We start from the raw sequence: 21411 nt of genomic DNA on the forward strand, positions 1-21411 counted from the left end.
TAATCTAGCAAGTGAATAGTTCAGGTGAAAGAAATATTTATCTCACCTCAGTTGAAAATCTTGAGAGAGAATGCCTGTTAGTACCAAAGGGGGAGTAACCTAAGTCAGATGGTTAGTTTGAGTGTGAGTGTGAGAGTGTGTGTGTGTGTGAGAGAGAGAGAGAGAGAGAGAATTTTCATGCAGGAATTCCCTATTTGGGGGAGGGGAGAAAAAATGCAAAAATCTTCCAACAAATTTCAGCTTCCTGTTATTTGTAGGAGTGGTGCTTGTTTTTACAGACAAAAACTAGTCAGGATCAATAATCCCAATGAGTTACAGTATTTGTATTGGTTATATTTCCTTCCCAACAAGCACCCATGAGAGCAACTGAAACCATGTCTGTATTTTCTGGTGCTGGGTATTTGAGTGTTGCAAAATACCCCTGATCTTGCACTCATAGACACTACAAATTCAGTGCTCTCTGCCTAACAAAGGGGTTTGTCACTTCACAAAGGATGAAGGCAGCTTGGATCCCAAGAGGAGCTTCTCTTTTCATCTTGCTAAAGGACTTAAATTTTATTTCCTGAAGTCCCCACATGGCCAGGAGGAGGAAGGGCCGGCCTTCATGAATGACCCTCCGATAACACCTGCAGCCATGTCTTGTCAAAATGCAGGTTTGTGACTAAGATCCTTATATCCCCCTCCCCCTCGTATGCTTTTACCACCTTTGCCTGATGAAGAAGCCAGTGGAGATTTGAAAGCTTACAATATCTATTTTGTGCATTTTGGTTGGCCCAATAAAAGTATGTTGTTGTACTTTGGATGTTATTGTACTTTTGCTCTGTGGCCAAGACAGCTTCCCCAGGATATGTAATCATTCCTATGGACATGGGCATTTTTATACCCCATAATAGAGCAGGATTATCTTAAGTTTTTTTTTAAAAAAAAGATCACAGATAAGGCATTCATAGGAATTTTTTTTATATCTCTGGATGACAGAGACATTTTGATAATAATCTGTTAACCTGGAGCTTTAAAAATGCATTCTCCTGTATGCAGCCCATATACAACCCATCCTAGAAAAGCCGCTGGACAAGCCCAAGTTACATACGGGCTGCATACAGGAGAATGTGATAAGACCCGTCTTTGAAGTTAAACATACTGTATGTGTATCCCGTCAGGAAAACAACAGGATAAAGCGCATGCAGTAATCTCCATTGGCTCAATAGCCTTAAAATATTTTGGAATATAAACATGGCTCTCTTCTCAGACTGGCTTTATCTCATTTTCTCTCCACCTGGCTATTCTATAAACAGTGAAGCAGATGTATAGAATTTCAGCTTTTAACCTTAACTGTTAACACAAAACCTTAATAACTAAAGCAATTATACTTACACCGATATCCACTTATAAGATTCAGCTATTTCATTTTAACCCTCTTAAAAATGTCTGTATGTCCAAAACATTCTCCACCAAACATAGGAAGGGGTAATTATCTAAAACACCAAATCAACAGCTTCCATTTGTAGTCAGACTACACCCCATGGAAACTTCATCAATAGACGCAACCAAGGAAATCTCCAAAAATTCTACTTTCAAAGGCAAAAGCTCAAAATAATTTTATCTGTCTTTGCCGCCAGCTTCTGATCCGTTTCCAGTCTGTTTCCTTTCCAAGGAATGGAAGTTGTTTGAAAACAGCTTTAGTCAATTATTGTTTGAAAACAGCTTTTACTATCTTACCTGAAAACACAAGGCAGCCCTCCCTCACTCCTAAGATGAATAATCCTGTGGGGTGTCCAATGCATTTCTGCCAGAGAAGTGAGAAGAGGAATCTGCCAGAAGAAGGCACTTCTACACAAGGAATCAGAAACAGAGAAAGGATAATATTTTTGGTTGGTGAATGCAACAGAAAAGCTGATGCTATCCTGCACTAGAGTTTTGATGCATTGACATAGTTATCACGGCTTCTTCTGCTCCATAAGTGTTTTCTATATCTGCCTTCCCTTGGATACATAAAGTCTTGGACAGCACTTAATAAAGTCCAACAACATCCCAAATCCATCAAACTTTACTGAGCCAACCAAAATGCACAAAATACATGTTGCAGGCTTTTGAAGCTCCACTGCCTTCTTCATGAAACAAACGTTAAAAATCATACAGGAGGGGAAAATAATGAAGACGTTAAGCACTAGCCTGCATTTTGTCAAGATGCAGCCATTCCCAATTTTAGTGTCTTTGAAAGGAAGCTAAACAGCTACTGAGTGGGGATGCTTTAGCCGGAGATTTTGCACTGAGCAAGAGTTGGACCCATTGACAAACCCTACGATTATAGTCTTGGATATGGCTTATTTCTTAGTGGGTTGAAGCAATCAAGACTTTGTATAAAGTATTATCCATTCAACTGAGAAAATACATGTTCACAGAAAATACCAGCCTTCTTTTCCTTGTAATAGGCATGCCATTTTTCAGTTGATGTTTAATAATTTTAATTCCCTGTTCTTGTTTTTCCAAAAAAAACCAAAAAACAGCTCAGGTTGCTGAAATATATGAGCAGGCTTTGACTTCTCAGTTGAAGAATCCATCAGGAGAGGCACTCACAAAGAAAACTGAGGAATATTGGCAGCAATTCCAGTAAGTGTTCAGTGTGGTAAGAGGTTTTCATAAATCAGGCCACTGACTTAGTAACTCTCTGTGTGATAGAGGGAGTGGGGGGCATAAAATAACACAGTTCTGTCTTCCAGATAGTTTATTTCAATGTTAGTTTTAATCCAACATTTGGTGTAACCAATGAGAGGTCCAGAAGTCTTTCTTGCTGACTGGGCACACAGATTATTTGGTGCTTGCGGTGACTGCAGAGAAATTAAAATTCCACTGGTCTGACACCTGTATTTATAAGGAAGATTTTCAGTCCATTGAGCTGCTGAGATACCAAACAACAACAGGTGTAAATGGACAAAAGGGCCCCTCATATTTTTATTCTGTTCGCAATTTCTACAAATGTCTGGACCTCACTTCTTTTTACTATTGTGATAATTGTTATCAAATAATTGCAGCCAATGTGCCACACTAAAAAACAACTCAACATGTTTAACAAAAACTATTCCATCTCTGTTGTTCTTGTTCTTACTGTTGTTGTCTTTCTTCAAGTCATTTCTGACTTTTGGTAACCCTAAGGCCATAAACTCATCACAGTGTTTCTTGACAGATTTGCTCCAAAGGGCTTTGACTTTGTCTTTGCCTTCCTCTGAGAGAGTGTGACTTGCCCAGTGGGTTTCTATAGCTCAGCAGGGATTCGAACCCTGGTCTCCAGACTCCTGGTCTCAAACCACACTGACTCACCCCATTTCTAAGAAAGGCTAATTTGTTTGGCTTTTTTGATGTAACTTATTTTAGGGTGGATTCTTTTCTTTTTGGCATGTAGCTGACAATGAAAAATAGGTTAAGAAAAGTAATCACAATTTTTTTATTAATACAGGCATTGCATTTATTTAACTTTATAGAGGCAAGTCTGATTTAGACTTGCACAAACAACACTCAGCAGCATCTCATTTGAGGAATGGCAGCTGACAGGTCATATAAACCCTAAGCCTCCAATGTTTTATTGTTCATGGTTGCACACATGCACATCATGATTATTGTGTGAGCTTTCCTTGCATCAGACTTTAGTAAATTCAGAACCATTGTGCACCAATCAGTCCAGGGTTTGTTTGTTTTTTAAAACAAAAAAACCTTTATTGAATACATATAGTCAGTAATTCACAAGTCAGTGTTTAAGCCAAAACTACCCTCCATAACCAAGCAGTATATTAAAACCCAAAAATCTAAATACACCAACCCCATTTGGCGCCAAAACTAGTACACACCTCCAATTCTCATAGCCTAGTTCTCCTACAAACTGACTCTCCTTCAAAACATTCTCACCAACACTTCTAGCCTCAGGCATTTCCACTATCCAGCCCCTTCTCACAGAACCAGACACCAACACATCCCCCTCATACACACATTCCAAACCTATCGTTCCCAAAACTGTTCTGGCAAGCTGCATCCCTCCCATCCTCTCTATGCCAACTAGCTACCCACCATCCCCTATGCCACAACAACTATCAGTCTACCCATCAGCCCCAATAGCAATAGCAACCAAGCATATACTTCTATTGTCTGAACACCGACTCTACTCCCTCCATTAATCACATATTCAGAACCCTGACAGAAACCATGCCTTCATGGTTCTGCTTAATAAGACGAAGTAAAAGGAGAAGAAAAGAACAGATCAAGGCCTATAAAGGAGCTTGGCAGAAGATTAAAAGACACAGTAGCAGCAGAAGGAATGCTGTATCTGGGGAATATTGTGATGGATCCAGTTTACAGCCATTGTGGGACCTCACAGAGAGTGTAATCTCAGAAAAGCAATTAGTTTTGTAACATTGGGTAGTCTTGCAAGAGGCCACTTCATGGGAGATTTGCACAGATTGGGCCCAGCTTCTTTAGGGTGCTGGCTACCTACCACCTAGCCACTGTCCCTGTTCAGTTATCCCTGGGCTATTGCTGGTCAAGAAGGAATGTTTTCATATCATTGTGGCATATTTTCTCACTTTCCGTGGGGACTACTCACAGGATATGTGGAGAGGTGGGATGATGTCAGATCATTTCTGAATATGCTGGACTGTAAATATTGTTGGGCAACTTTCTGGATCTTATGTCACAAGTGGCAAGGCTTAAAGTGAGTGGAGGGAGACCTGAACAATAAAAGGTTTAGGAATATGGGCACAGAAAGGGTAGGCAAGGTCCTTTGGAGCTGATGTATGGATGGGGCAGCCTCTTGGGTCTAGCCTCTTTCTTTCTCCCATAAGTTGGAAAGAGATGGCTGGGATATGAGTGTGGGGCAGGCTGGTCCTGTAAATGTAGTGAACCTGAAAGGGTGACTGGACCAGCTCTGCAGGAACAGACAGGTGTCCCCTGCTCACCTTCATACTAGGCAATGCTTCTTGCAAATAAAGTCGTATCCAGCTGATGCAATGGCCACTGTAGAAATCATTAGACATAAATGTGTAAAACTGTTAAATGTTCCATGTTTTTATTGTAATTTCATTGCTAATATTAATAGCTATTTATGTCATAGTAATAATTTCAATAATGCAACAGGAACATAGTTTAAAATCTTTAATTTCAAAAACAATATCATGTTTTCTGATATATTGTGTTTTGTGATTATTTTCCCCCTTTCTTTCATGCAGGCAGGAAGGGGCTATGCAGGTATCCCTCTGGCAGATCAAGTTAGCACAAACCAGGTAACAGTGTTGTTAACCATGAGTGTTGTTAACTTTAGCGTGTGATTCAGAAGCTCCTGACTGAAAACTGTTGTAGCAACTAGATGTTTTCCTGATGTCTCTATGTCCTAATAAGGCTCTAGTGTTGTATCTATAGAGCCGTTCCTGAAACCTCCATGTCCCTGAGACCTCTAGGGATCTGGAGGTCCTCCAGTGCTACTCTGTGGTCAACCTCTGCCAGAAATATAGTGTGCACATGTTAAACAGAGTGTGGTGGAGTCTCCGTCCTTGGAGGTCTTTAAACAGAGGCTGGATGGCCATCTATTGGGGATGCTTGGATTGTTTTTTCCTGTATGGCAGGGTGTTGGACTGGATGGCCATTGTGGTCTTTTCCAGTTCTATGATTGTTTGAGAAGTGACTAACTGATGTAAATCCTGAAAAAATATCTGAAAAAGACAGAGTAGGGGCTTGTTATGTTTTTCCCAATCACTGTGACACGGTATCCTGTCATGGGTAATTGGTTAGGATAGTTTGGGTTATAGAAGGTATAGTGATGCTATAACTGGGGAATTTGATATTATTGTTGCAGAAACAGTTGCAGGTTAGTTTTTGGGAAGGCAGCTTCAAGGTCATTCTCCTGGAAAGGAATGAGAAGGAAAGGGAATGGGCTGGTATGGGGGCTAAGTGTGAAAGGGTTTATATGCTTGTGTTTAGGTCTTTGAAGCCGATTCTGGCAAACATTTGTCTACTGTGCTGAGCTGCTCAATTTTGGTTCATCCATGAAGCATGTTTATTGAGTTAGTTAGAGAAAGAGTCATCAGAGACTGCCTAGAAAGGTATTCTTGATGGATTTTTGCAGCCTTGGTTTTTGTTTGTTTGTTTGTTTTGTTTTTGTTTGTTTGTTTTGCAATATTTCATCTTACGGAGAAAATTAATAACAGTTTTTCTCCTGGAGGTGAGGCTCTGCAGAAAGCACCAGCTGCGATAATTGTTCAAGTTGTTTTTATTGTCTGTATTCCACCCTGAGATCTGTAAAGAATAGGCAGAATATAAACATTTAAATAAATAAATTGCCTTTCAGAAGGTCAGTATTTTAAAACTAAATCCACACGTTTCCCAATCTGTCTTAGAAGTTCCTCCTAATGTTGAGGTGTTCCTGCAGCTTGCATCCATTGCTCCGGGTCCTAGTCTCTGCGGCAGCAGAAAACAAGCTAGCTACCTCCTCAGTGTGACATTGAAGGCTTTCATGGCCGGCATCCATGGTTTTTTTGTGGGGTTTTCAGGCTATGTGGCCATTTTCTATAAAATTTTCTTCCTGACGTTTCGCCAGCATCTGTGGCCTTCATCTGAAGGGTCTGGAAACCATGCCATATGAGGAGCAACTGAGGAAGCTGGGGAAGTTTAGCCTGGAGAAGAGAAGGTTATGAGGTGATATGATAGCACTGTTTAAATACTTGAAGGGATGTCACATTGGTTTTTTGTGGATTTTTCAGGCTATGTGGCCACAGATGCTGGCAAAACGTCAGGAAGAAAATTTTCTAGAACATGGTTTCCCCCGTCCAGGGTTTGTGTCAGCAGTGGAAATTTTCCCCTCAACCTTGAGTCAAAAGTTCCCCTCATCCAGCCCTGAAAGTAGCCTTTCATATTCCCTTTTTCCCTTATTGTATTATCATTCAATCTCACTAAAGGGAGAAAATTCTCCCTAGTTTACAGCCAATATCCATTGCAGGAAGAGGAGGTCCTAAAATCACCAGTCTTTCTCACTGCTGGCCATTTGTCCCTCCTGTTTTTCCCCAGGTGTAGATTCTAGCATGATCAATATCCCCTCTCAATAAACCAGCATATTATTACAGCGCTATATCATCATATCATTATTGTATCATATCATCATGACAGAACCATGCATATGGGTCTGACAAGATGCAGGAGCTGGGTTCAGAGTTGGTGCTTGCTACAATCAGTACAAAACAGTTTGACAGAAGCTGGGCCAAAACTAACAAAATGAATTTCAGCAGGGAGAAATGTAGAATATTACACTTGGGCGGTAAAAAATGACATACACATATATAAGATGTGTGATACCTGGCTTAATGCCTGTGCACCTAGATGTCCCAGTAGACCACAGGCTGATTATGAGTCAACAGTGTAATGCAGCAGCAGGGGAAAAAAAGCCAATGGCTCCATTAATAGAAGTATAGAGTCTAGAGCAAGGAAAGTAATAGTGCCTCTCTATTCTACTTTGGTCAATCCTCACCTGGAACACTGTGTCCAGTTCTGGCCATCACAATTCAAAAAGGATATTGAGAAGCTGGTGGATGTCCAAAATGGTGAAAGGTCTAGAAACCATAAAGCGCTATGAGGAGCGGCTTAGGGAGCTGGGTATGCTTAGCCTGCGGAAGAGACAGTTAAGGGGTAACATGATAGTCCTGTTTAAATATGTTTAGCAAATTGGATTAAATGATCGTCACATCCCTAGTCATGAGCATGCCAGAATTCGTGAATAAATTACTGGGATATAATATCAAATTCTTATGTCATAATGGTATGTCATATTTTCCCTATCTATAAAAACTTTTTAGGCAGGAAGTTGAGGACGGAAAGAAGTGTCTTTTGAAGATGAGGGAGAAAGAAATCTGCCCTTATTTCAAATCAGAATTTGGCATGAAATTTCTGCAGAAAGAGGTAAAAATTTGGTTTGTTGGAGCTTTGAAAATATGGTCCAGTACCAGTATCTCATTTTGACCATCAAGGGATGTTTTTAAGTAGAGATGTAAGATCACTTGTCTTAAGTTTTAGTCCATTTCTCTGCATTCCTCCTGCATTTTCTTCTCATGCTCATCTCAAGACTTTTTTTCTTCCCACAAGGAAAATAGTATATTTTCACTAATCTTTCCTAAAATTATGCACATTTTCTTAATATACATACTTCTATCCAGTTTCCCATTGATTCAACTGTGTGTGTTTGTATTTTAAAGCATGTATATTTTAACTGTGTTTTTAATTATATATAATTGAAAATGGGCATGGGGAAGCTGATGTTTGGTAGCCTATGTGTGATGTTGGGCATTAGATAATCACAACATATTCACACACTTTTTAAAAATAGCTTTGTAAAACATGACTTCATTAAATTCACACACATACAAAAATGATGCAAATTCCTTTTCCACCCCTACTTACAAATTGTTTCTGTATCTTCTCATTTGTGAGAACCAACAATTCTGATTCCCAATGCTCAGTCCATCAAGCTTTATAGGTGAAACAAAAGGCTTTTATTGCAGACCTCAGAAACAGCAACTAACAGTATCACGTCTTGGGAAGAAGATCTAAAGATCCACACCCCACAATATAATAAAGGCAGTTGAACCAATAAACTCTGCCCCAGTACTTCAGCCCATTACCATGACAATTTTCAAACAGTTCCCCATCTCCCACCTATATTGTAACAGTTAAATCGTTTCAGCAAACAGTGTCTTGACAGTTTAACCCCTGCAATATCCCCCATCAAATACAAATCAGAACATAGTCATACTCCATCATAAACAAAATATGGCAGATTCAATAGATTCTGACATCTTTACTGAAACACATGGAAGGTTGGTCTACTTTGAAGCTGAAAATAGAGCTGTTGGTCAGTCACTACCACGCTGGGACCAAATGCAATGTAGAATGTTATAGTGAGTACATGTTCCAAAATGTGACCATAAAACCTCCATAAACATACAGTGGACCCTTGTTATACGCTGAGGTTTGGTTCCAAGGTCCCCCATGTATAACAAAATCTGTGTATGCTCAAGTCCCATTAAATATAATGACATAGCAAAATGGTGTCCCTTATAAAAAATGGAAAATCAAGGTAAATTTATACTTTTCTTGAACATTTTCAAATCGTGGATGCTTGAATCTGTGTATAACAAGGGACGACTGTAATTTTAGAGTTTCTCTCCTTTTGGTAAGAAGCAGTGCCATACACCTTTTTTAAAAAGTAGCCTTTAAATACTCTTTCTATAGTTGTATCTACTATTTAAAATACAATGGATCATCGTTAAATAATATTGTGCCCCACTGCAGCTTTATTTCCATATGGTGAGCTTTGGGAGCTTACTGTGCTTCTGATATAGAGCATTCATGCCTGTCTGCTCAGAACTTTTATGATGGAATCTTTATAAAGGTTTCTTCTATGGAGTCTACATGAAGATATTTCAGATACAGATAAGGTTTTAGAGGATAGATGCAACTGAAAAAAGAAAGAAGAGTATCTGTAAATAGGAGCATCACTAGGGAGTGGGTTCAGGGAACACCACACCAGGTGATGTCCTAAGTGGGGTGACTCCACCGTTCCCAAATCTCTACCTTTGAGCAGAAACAGGATGTGACAAGTCTGGAGGAAAAAAGGAGAGGCTTTAAGGTGTGTTTTTAAATTAAAATTTAATTAAATTTTAAAATATATTCTTTTAAAAATTTCTTTAAAAGCCTCATATCTTACCAAATTTTCATTTTAATCACATGAAACAATGTCCACATGAATACATTTAGTCTGTGTGTATGGTACTGTAATTTAAATGTATAATTTTGAATTGAAACTAATGGAATAAAATTTAACAGAGACAAATACAAAATTCTGTGTTTAGGCCATAAAAACCAAATGCACACAAAGTGGAGGATACTTGGTTTAACAGTAGTACATGAAAAAAGGACCTTGATATTATTGTAAATTGATTATTATATTATTGTAAATTGACTGATCTAGCAATGTGATGCTGCAGCAATTTAGGCAAATAATATTTTAATCTGCATTAATAGAACCATAGTTTTCAAGTCAAAGGAAGTAATATATTCTGCATTGGTTAGGCCTCATCCAAAATCCTGTATTCATTTCTGGATGCCTCGTCAAGGAAGATATAGATATATAAGTTGAAGCAGATTCATAGAAAGGTAACAAGGATGATAACAGGGTTGGAGAACAAAACATACAAGGAAAAGCTGAGGGAGTTGTGCATATTCAGTCTGGTGGGGAGAAGATTGACATGGTTTCACTCCTTAAATATCTCAAGGTCTGCTCACAGCAAGGTGGGCTCAAGGTTTGTTCTCTGCTGCCCCAGAGAACCAGATCTAGTGGTTTTAGGTTGCAGGGGGGTAGTTGATTGTGATTGAGCATTAAAATAAACTTTGTGACATTAAGAGTAGTTTGGCAATGGAACCAATTGCCTTACAGCAAATGGGGTCTCTTTCTCTGGACGATTTCCAAAAGAGTGTGGGGATGCTTCAGCTGGAGTTCCTGCACTGAGCTAAGGGTTGGATTCAGTGGTTTATATGAAGTCCTTTCCAACTCCATGATTCTATGATTCCATGGACTGGAAGGACTTGGATTATATGAGTATCCTGTATTTCACGCAAGAAAATATTTTATTGTGATTTGACCATTATGTTTGCATCCTACAGCCACTCACAGGTATGTAGTTCCCATTGAGCTAAGCCATTTTCTTTCTTTCTTTCTTTTCTTCAAGAATCATAGCAAACCCATATAGACTTGTTTTAGAGAAATATCATTTTTTGTTAGAAATGATATTTCCTTCTTTCTTGTTTCTTTTTTAAAGTTGCCTGACGTTGAACTTCTTTCAAAAATGCTCCCTCCATTTCCAAGAAAAGAACAGAAGGAACCAATTTTAAACACAATTATAGACTCTACTGAAAAGAGAATCATTCAGTGTAACAATATTTCAGGTAACCTTTATTGGATTTATGAGGTGCTGCATGGTGATGCTAAGATTGAAATTTTACTCTTATCATCATTGTTTGTGGCATTGTTTGCAAGTCCACCACATTTCCTCGCACCGCTAGGGCACTCACAGAAAATATCACAGGAGGATAGTGCCTCCCCACCCTGGAATCAGGTAAAGTTAAATGGAACTCAAGGATCAATTTTCCTTTCTTCTCTCCCATGCTAACATGCTCTCTGTTTCTTCCTTTTGTGTTATCATATCTTATCATAATTTTCCTTCTGGTTTGAAAATCTTACGTTCATTGTCCTGGAGTCTCACAACCAAAATGATCTAAATACACAGTGTTAGAAACTGACTGAATTCATCCTATCTTCTATTCTATCTTCACAAGGAATATCTAGGAGATCAGTGTCCCTGGTATCTAGTAATATTTGTTATCTAGAAGGAGATCTTTTATTAGCTTCTTACTAGTCTTTGCAATAAACCTAGACCTTCTGGATGCAAATCCCATGATTAGGTATGTACTGTGCATATTACATATATAAAACATTATGACCTGCAAGTAGAATGCCTACTAGTCAGGGTGAGTGAAATTCCCAAGAGGTCTGTACAAAAATAACAAGAATTGTTGGTAAGCTATGCTGTGTGCATAGCTCCCATAAATTCAAATTGCATGTACACACAGAGTTTGCCACATAAACTATTTTATTTTCTAGAAGATCAAGACCATTCAGCCAGAGACAACCATGCAGAAGATCTCTGCCATAGCTCACTGTTCTGTTCTTCACTCTGTGCTGCAATCTACCCAGATCGTTCTGCAACAGGTAAAAGCACAGAGCTTGTAAATAAACTGTCATGATTTTACTGTTTATTAATTTCTTTTCCAGTAGTCAAAGTATAATGAAGTTACATTATGGAATATACCTTTACTCTTTTTTCAGTGTAATTGAAACATTTGAAGTTACTTCTATAAACTTGGATCCATGCATGATCTTAGAATTACTTTCTAATGTGGCTTGCTTCTGGAAATAGTGTGATATGTCAGGGGAGTTGCCCCTCTCCTTCTACTATTTTGCACTCATAGTCCTAGCCATGAATCTAATTCTCCTTGTGAGTATGGGGCTGGTACAGCAGAATACTGTTGGATAATAACAGGCATCACCTCCTTCCTCCAGGACTCTGTCCTTGCTCCCCAGCCCACAGCCCTCCAAAAGCCACCCCAGTAAGCAAAATCTTCATGGCCCCCATCCGAGTTACTGAAAGACTGGCTGAGAATACAAGGAACCTGAATACTAATTCCTTTACTTCAGTTACCTTGCATCTACATTCACCTTCTCTGCTCTTTCACAGGGGTAAAATAATATGATACCATCTTTATACTGAAAGAGTCTTACAGTTTCATATGGGCCAGAAATTTATTTTCATAGTTTTCTTTCCAAGCTCTCAATCTGAATTTGAGATTAAATTACACTCCCTAGATATTCAAAGAGCTTTTGCATTTTATATTGACCAGAGTCAAGCACGAGATGTCATCTGTGGTGATAGCCTGAAAACAGGTGTGCCAGGGATCCCTAAAGTATTCCAAATGGCTGGCTGGAACTATTAGACTTTCCCGGGAGAAAGCTCACACATCTTTTATTAGAAGCCATTCCACCAGAGTAGTGTCTTCCGGTCAGAACCATGCATGCATGCATGGAGTCTGTCAGAGTTCTGAATATGTGGCCAATAGATAGGAATGGTTTGGGAGATGTTTTCTTTTCAAATAATGAACTATGCTATATGCTTGCTTGCTTGGGACTGATAGGTAGTCTAATAGTTGTTGTGGCTTATGGGTAAATTAGGGGGGAGGGGATATGTGCAGCTGGTTAGGATAGTTTTGGGAACAGTAGGTTTGGAGTATGTAAGATGTGGGCTGTGTCAGGTTGGTGTCTGATAGTGACGAAGAGGAGGGTGGATGGTGGAAATGCCTGAGTCTGAAAAAGACAGAGTTGGTGAGAAGGTTGAGAAGGGGGGCTGGCTAGCAGGGAGGGAGAAGGTATGGGAATTGGAGGTGGGTGCCAGATTTGGCGCCGAATGGAGTGGGGTTGGAGTTTGGATTTTGGGGGTTTTAATGTATTGCTTGGCTGTTGAGGGGCAGTTCTGGCTTAAACACTGACTGGGAAATTTCTGACTATGTGTATTCAATAAAGTTCCCTGCTGTTTCACACACTGGACTCTTTGATGCACATGGATTCTGAGTTTGCTCAAGTCTGACACTTCCTCAGAAACCTTTCTGGTGTGCCTCTGCTTGACATCTATAAAACAGTAACTTCAGTGTTTTTCAGCACTGAACAGATTTGAGGGAGACATAGGTGGGTTACACACTGCCATTAAAGTACGCGCAGAGTGCGTACTAGGGTTAGGGAGGTGCGGTGCTTCCGCACCTCCCTAACCCTAATACACACTCCGTGCGTAAAAAATTACGGCGGCCGTTCCAGACGGCCGCCGCCATGAGGACGTCACGGCCGCGCCACCTCTATACAGGGCAGCACGGACGTGACGTCCTCGCTCCGCGCCAGGGGCTCCTTCCTGGTTTGCGGCGCCGGTTTGCGTCGCTGGGCGCAGCCTTCAGATGCGCCCAGCGAAGCAAGGGAGAAAGGGGCCGGGGAAAGGGGCGAGTACAGCCCGCCCCAAATGGGCGGTCTGTAACCCGCCATAAGGTGCATGCTTTAGCCTTCTATTTGCTCATATGTTTAGGTCACAGAGATGATAGAGAAGAACGAGTTTATTTTCTGTTTCTTTCCTTTTTTTGCTGTAAATGTGGTTTACATCTGAGGTCACACATCCCACCCAACCCTACCACAAAAAATATAGGAAGGTTCAAAAATAGGTTTAGGCGAACCCAGTAAAAAAAAAAGTAAAAAAGCAAGCAAGAGCCATCACTTCTTTAACCAGCTTCAAAACGGAGCTGAAAACCATCCTATTCAGAGAAGCTTTCCCAGGCATCGCATAATTGTCGCTTACTATCTGATGTTCTGTTGTTGGCTGTTTATCGATCCATTTCCTGTATTCCTATGTACTGTATATGTATTATCCTACTTGTGATTATGTATTTTCTCTGGATAATGATTAACCATCCATTATGAAGCCTTGCCCTCCCTCCAGTCCATCTGCCTTGGTCCAGACCTCGGAGGTTGAGAGGAACTGCTGGACCTCTTACCCTTTCCCTCCACCACTCCCTTCTCCTTCTGTGTCATGTCTTTTTAGATTGTAAGCCTGAGGGCAGGGAACCGTCTAACTAAAAAGATTGCATGTACAGCGCTGTGTAAATTTACAGCGCTTCATAAATAAAGGTTAATAATAATAATAATAAAAATGTTCCCAGGTGATCCCTCAAAGGAATCACCATTATACTCAGGCAATGTGTTCATCTGCTGTCTTCAAATCCCACAATCCTCACTTCAAAAGCTTGTACAGAGTCAGCATTCAGCACAGGAAATCTTCTCTTTTCAACAGAAGCAGAAACAAGCGAAAATAGATTAGAGATCCTTTTCCAGCCAAAACTCCAGTCTCTTCTGGTGGATGCTACAGGATCTCCAAGGAAAGGGAAGGTGAAACTGCCCTCATTCATACAGGCAGGCAAGCCACAGTCCATACCCAAGCAAAAGGTAAGTAGAATTATCTACATACTTCTACCTTGAACCATTAATTCAAACTGTAGAAGAGTTTATGCATTTCCTAATCTCGGGCCAGAAATTCTGTTTTTTATTTCACCTCAACATTAGGAGGAACTTCCTTAAAGGCTGTTTGACAGTGAAACACAGGGCCTTATCACATGTGGGGGGTTTGCAGCTCAGATCCACTGTCACTCCTGTTCTAGCAATGTGAAACGTGTTGTTTTTCACACCAGATATGCAGTCACTCCTGTCTAGCAATGCAAATTCACATTAAAATGTTTTACCATGCCTGGTAGCCTTTCCATTGCCCTTCCGAATCGAGTAGGAAGCGGAGTCAGTTCGATTCCAAGCAAGTCACGTGATGCGGATTCAAGCAAAGCGTGGTGAGTGCATATTGTATTACCACACCAGAGGGTTCAACAATTCGAATTGGCACCATTGCGCATGCTCAGTGGGGCTCTGAACGCTGTCATCCTTCCCTCCTTAGCTGTCATCCTTCATCGGGATGAAGCAGCAGTCAGGGGTGATGGGAATAGGTCGCAGGGGATCACTAGGGCCAGGATCAGGATGAAAGAGCAGGCAGGGGATGATGGAATAGGTCACAGGGGGTCACTGGGGGCTAGATCGGAGTGATGAAAGAGGCAGGGGATCAGGGTGATCTTTCACACCAGACCTAATCGGAGTGAAATTGAAGCGAGCTTGGAACTGGTTTTTGGTGAATTCGCTTGTTACTGAATTCACCTAAAAGAGCAGTCACTGTGGATTGCATTAGATTGACTGCGGAAGTGCCTCAGAATGACCCCCCCCCATAGAAAGCAAACCAGGTGTGATAAAACATCACGTTTTAACGTGAATTCGCATCCCGGACCAGGAGTGACAGCAGATTCAAGCTGCAAAAAAACCTCATGTGATAAACGCCACACTCCCTCGGAGAGTGGTAGAGTCTCTTTCCATGGAGGTCTTTAAACAGAAACTTGATGGCCATCTTTCGGAGATGCTTTGAATGTGATTTCCTGCATGGCAGGGGTTGGACTGGATGGCCTTTGTGGTCTCTTCCAACTCTATGATTCTATCCCACATTGTAAAGCTATTTCAGAATGCTGTGTTGTGATATAACACATGACTAGTTTAGCATATGTCTATTCACATTATTAACTCAATCTGTATGCATTTCTGTCCACACAAAATGTTGCATTCCATGGAGAACATAGCCTGCAAGAGGATGTTTGCTTGATAAGGGAGGAGCTACATACTGACTAAGTGAATTATAATCCTATCAAGTTGCCTTCAGAGTTGTCTTTAAAATATTTTTATCTTGTCACCTTACTTTATAACCTATGTTTGGCCTTTCTAATCTGTCCTTCCTGTTTATGAAGGTTGAAGGTCCTGTTTCTGGCAAAGTACGTTCATGCTGTGTTGCAGCAGCTTCCCAGCAATTATCAGGTTTCCTTCTCATCCCACCTAAGGTCATGTTTGGGGTTCTCAAGGAGGGCTGCACTTACGTAGCCACAGTTGTCTTGAAGAACACTGGTATTGACTTCTGCAGGTATGCATGTACTATCAATAAATTGCAAACTTCTCTCAGCTGAGAGGTCACTTAGCATGCTCTGTATTTACATAAGAACAACATGTCAAAATATTTTTATTCATGCCGATTGGAGATTTCCATATCTACCACATGGTTGCAGATAGACATCTAAGTGCATTTCCATTCACTTCATTTAACTGATTAATGACATTTAATGAATGTCCATATTTAACCTACATAATGTCTGGGAAATATTAGGCAGACAAAAAGAAAAAGGAGGATAGAGGAGTGCTCGTTGAGTGCTCGTTCAACAATTGGTTGGTGGGTCACACAGTCTTTGTGAGAGTGGTGCAAGTGGCACACTAGAGAGGGACTGTCACCTCACCAACCATCTAGGCTCATACCTTGGCAGACAATGCCGCAGCCATAGATCATGACATCGCCTTCAGGAAATGAGCCTCCCAGAATGATGAATACTAGCTTTGATATACACAATAATACAATCGTATGTAATGAGTGTGGGGGAAAATTAGATTTTAATTTTAATATGTTTTATGAGGAATTGATTAATGATGAATTATACTAACTTTTTTGTTTTCCACCTTTAGCCTTATTTTATTGGATAATATGTATTGTGGAATTCTTTAATAATGAAGAGTGTGTTGTATGTTATGATGTTTTAATTAATTAAATTTATTTTAACAAAATAAAAAAGAATTTAAATATGTAACAGTAAATTTGCCAAGCTCTTGCTAGCATTTAAAATGGACTGGTGGTGGTGTTTGTGCTGGCTTAGCTGCTATCCATACATGCCAGCTGCTGCTCCCAATCTCCTCCACCTCTGTCCATTCTCCGATCGATCTTTAGTCTTTAACCTCCTTATCTCATTCAGTCAATCAAAATATTTTTGTGTTGTTTAAAGGTATATTACACCAACATCCCCAGATCTAGAAGTGAGCATCTGATCTTTGTGGAGTCATTTGATTAACTTGTACCTGAATAGATATTTCAAGCAGCTGAAAAGCCTCCATGACTGCTCTTTACTGTGTACTGTGGGGGACTTTGTGGACCTTGCAAACACTGGAAAGCCCTCTTAGTCCATATTTTTTCCATGTTATTTCTGTCTCTTGTACCAATTTTTTTGTTAAAGAAATAATGTCCCTTAATTGAGGTATTACTGAACTATAGAGGAACAGGGGAGTACATGATGATTGAGAAAAAGATCACAATAGATATGGTCCTCCAGTCTGTTTTTTCTCCCTTCTTCCTTCCTACATGTTACATAAAAAAGCCAGAAAGTGCTACCATATGATAAAGGGATGTTGAAAACTTCTTGGCAATGAGGAAAGCAAATGATATTATGACTGTGATATTTTCATATCTCCCTAGCCCAGTCATTCACAAAGAGAAATCTAAATCTGTCTGTTCCTTGGCAGGTTTCGAGTGAAACAACCACCCCCCCTGCACTGGATTGCGAGTGAGCTACATCCCAGGGCCCGTAAGTGACCGGGGGGGGGGGTTGTTTTTCACGCTCCATAGTCCTCACATGCCTATGGTGTGTTCCCAGCATTGAAGAGCAGGAAGAGAAGACGGTCTAAGCTTGGAGTCATGAAATACTGTGATAAAGTCATTCTCAGAAGTTATTTCATTTCATGTGATTAGTTTGATTGAGGAGCAACCTACTTACTGTTTTCTAGCATAATAACTGGTCTTGTGAATAATGAGAATGTGGTTCCCCTGTGAGGCAGTACATTACATTGAGATGAAGGCCAACGCCCAGCACTTTATACACATCAGAGTATAAAAACAAATCCCCCAACTAATTGGCATTGGCAGTGCACTGACCACTTTTCAAACTTAAAAGAAACAATCACAGATAGTTGATTCCTCCAAAGTCCTGGAGGTTTTATCTTCAGTTATAATATGTACAATATAATACACATATATATATATATACACACACATTCCTCTTTGACTTTCAATCAACTTCAAAGTCTGCTTCACAGCACCAAACCTAGTCCACACATAGTCACACCAATAACCTGCTTCTCCAACAAAAGCTCACAACCAACCAAACATTGCAACCCTGGTCCACTAATGTAGAAAGTTGGATGTGAGTCATCAATCAGTCAATCAAAATATTTTTTCCTGTTGTTTAAAAGTATATTGCACCAAGATCCCCAGCTCTGGAAAATAATTTTAAAATATTTGCAATACTGATTATTCGTTGTAGTCTTTTTATGGCAAAAAACTGGTGAACAAAAAAAAAAAACCCAATTCTAAGACATACTAGCTGGAATAAAAGAACATTTTATTGGCCAGTACTACCAGGTGCTGCAGCCACAAGGTTGGGAGTTTGATCCCAGGGCTCTAAGGTTCACTCAGGCGGGATACACACCGCCATATAGTATGTATTGTATACGTACTAGGGTTAGGAAGGGGCGGTGCTTCCGCACCCCCCTAACCCTAGTACGTATACAATACGTACAAGATGGCGGCGCCCCTTCCACATGGGCGCCACCATCTTTACTTACTGGACGCACAGCGTCCAGACGTGTTGCGGCGCCTATGACGTCGCAAATGCGCCAGCGGCGCCTCGCGACATCATAGAGGCGCCGCAGAAAGAAGCTCCGAAATGGAGCTTCTTTTTTGCTCCGCGCGGGAGTCGCGCGGTTTGGCTGCTGCGGCTTCCGCGCGGAGCAAATGGCGCCGGCAGGGGAGCGCCGCAAAGCGGCGGTTTGTATCCCGCCTCAGTCTTCCATCCTTTTGTAGGTCGGTAAAATGAATACCTACTGTAGTTTATTGGGGGCAATTGGCTAAAATATTGTAAGCCGCTTAGAGAATGCTGAGTTCACTATTAAGCAGTATAGAAATGTACATGCTATTGCTATTTTCTATGGAAAAAGGATTCATACTATACAGTATTTGTAATTTCATTCAGAGCTGAAGAGAAACCTTATAGTGAGAAATCTAATCAAACATATTGCAAACAACTAAATAAGTAAATTTTCTGGAAATTTAGAAGCTACAAAAGAGGATATTTTTCTAGTTTTATGCAGAGCAGATAGAAATTTTCAGAAAAAGTGAAATTAGCATCCTTGACAGGTTGAAAGTTATTTTGAGCCCATACAGACAGGCCAAAATAAAGTTGCTTCGGGTCACTTTGGAGGTATGCTGTTTAAATGATGCATGCGTCCTAAGAGGCCAGAAGCCGCACAAAAGCCATGCTCCAGTCCTAACCACTAAGATTTCATCCTGTTTATCCTAATTTCCATCATAAGAGAATAAAAGATATCCCCCTTCAGCAGAGGTTATGGGCTACAGCTGCTACTGGTTCCAGTCAACAGCAGACTGATGGAAACTCTTGGTCAACACATTTGAAGAGTGTCTGGCTGGGAAAGCTAGTGTAGACAAATTAAGCAAAAATCCAACATTAAATAAAAAATAGTAGATGGTGTAAATCTCAAGGTGCTGTTGACCTTAAGATTCTTCAGCAATATTTTTTCCTGTTACATTGAGTACGAAGTATTAGATTGTGGGGGGTGTCTAACTTTGCTCATGGTACATGATCTGTCCTTATCTGTTTTTTCTAGGTAGCTGCTGGACTGCAAACTGAGCTGGAAATTGAGATTTATGCTATGGCTATTGGAGTGGAAGGAGATGAGGGCTGTGGGGAAGTTTTTCATAGGATTGAAATTTACACAGAAAATGAAACTCTCTTCCTTCCTGTGGAAGCAAATATCCTTTACTGCTTTTCACTTTAATTATTTGTGGAGGACAAATTCCCATGATGGCTGCAAAAGAACCTCACTTCTCTCTAGCCCAGTTATTTCAAAAACTCTTATTCTGCCTTCCTAAGACAGCATAGAGCATAACTATAATACTTAACATAATCATTAAACTAAATTATATCAAAATATACCATTAAAAGCACAGCACTTAAATTACAGGGGACCAATATGACATAGTAGACTGGAATAAAAGCCTGTAACGTTGAGGCCATATCTATCTCCCATTCCTTTATTGAGTATATATAATAACTTCATATTGTTTTAAGTCTGTCATATTCCCAAATATCAAAGCAACATTTGAAAAGAACTTTATAACCAACACTATACAAGGCCGTAATATCCTAGTACTAGCACAATATAATCGCTACCCCTATATTCTCAGCAGCATACCAGGTGTCTAGAAGGGAGCATCAAACTGAACTACAGAACATTTACTTAACACATGGCAAAGCCACTGACACTAAACATAATATTTCTGCTGTAGTGCTGCTCTTATATCAGGGAGAGAAATTACCTGTCCTTGCACAGTGATAGTAGAATCAATGTATGGCAAGAATCCTCATGGATGGTCGCAGGGAAGAGCCGTGCCACATGCAGCATGGAAAAAGCCACCCCTTTGGGAGGAGAACACGTGGACGCCCAGCAAAAAAACAGCATTCCTAGCATAGCTGCTCACCAGCTCTGCAATGAAAAAGAAGGCATATGTGGAGACACCGATACACTGCTCTGCAAAAGTTCTAAACCACCTGAATTAGGAGCCATTACCCCTATTATTGTTTGATTTTTATTTACTTTATTTGTATGTTGCCTTTCTCCCAGGTTTTTGCCCAAGGTGGCTCCCATAAATCTGTGATTATGGAGAAAGGGAAACCATAAGACAAATATCACTGAAATTGCATGTAAAACAATAATATTGTTATTACACTTTTTACATAATTATTTTTATCCCAGTTTTTCTCCAAGGAGAACCGTATGTTCTCTATATTATTTTCAATATTTTTTCAACCCTGACAGATTAAGAAAAAGGATTTGGCAGCCATTCTTTATGCTGGAGCAGTAACCACATGAAATCCTGCCAATCAGTGGTCCCCTCCAGTTGACTGGGTAGGCCTGCCAGAAGAGATATGTCCTTAATGCTGTTTTGAATTCAGTCAGTATTTTCTGGTACAGTGGTACCCCGGGTTACGAAATTAATTCGTTCCGCCGCGGCGTTCGTAACCCGAAAGATTTCGCAACCCGAAAAAGCCATAGCCGCTAGCGCTAGAAAGCCGCGATTTCGTGCGAAAAAGCGCCGAAAAGCACCAAAATTTTTTTCGTAACCCGAAAAAACCTTCGTATCCCGGAACAGTTTTTTCCTATGGATTTTTTTCGTATCCCGGAAATTTCGTAACGCGGTGCTTTCGTATCCCGGGGTACCACTGTAAGTCATTCCACAGTCTGGGGGCAGCAGACAAAAATGTCCTCTA

At 40.3% G+C, this 21411-nt stretch overlaps 1 protein-coding gene across 1 annotated transcript in view; it reads left to right on the top strand.

The window, feature by feature from the left end:
* LOC121924211 (sperm-associated antigen 17-like) overlaps positions 1-19887 on the top strand; it is a 99589-nt gene extending 79702 nt beyond the window's left edge. Inside the window, exons 30-38 of the mRNA XM_042455411.1 lie at positions 2508-2610; positions 5214-5267; positions 7827-7929; positions 10845-10971; positions 11687-11794; positions 14466-14617; positions 16003-16172; positions 17591-17652; positions 19748-19887. Of these exons, the coding sequence (XP_042311345.1) occupies positions 2508-2610; positions 5214-5267; positions 7827-7929; positions 10845-10971; positions 11687-11794; positions 14466-14617; positions 16003-16172; positions 17591-17652; positions 19748-19770 (902 nt within the window). The 3' untranslated portion in view covers positions 19771-19887. The remainder of the gene's footprint in view (positions 1-2507; positions 2611-5213; positions 5268-7826; positions 7930-10844; positions 10972-11686; positions 11795-14465; positions 14618-16002; positions 16173-17590; positions 17653-19747) is intronic.
* The last annotated feature ends 1524 nt before the right edge of the window (positions 19888-21411 follow it).

Source organism: Sceloporus undulatus, chromosome 2 (assembly GCF_019175285.1).
Source record: "Sceloporus undulatus isolate JIND9_A2432 ecotype Alabama chromosome 2, SceUnd_v1.1, whole genome shotgun sequence".
In the NCBI taxonomy this organism is placed as follows: domain Eukaryota; kingdom Metazoa; phylum Chordata; class Lepidosauria; order Squamata; family Phrynosomatidae; genus Sceloporus; species Sceloporus undulatus.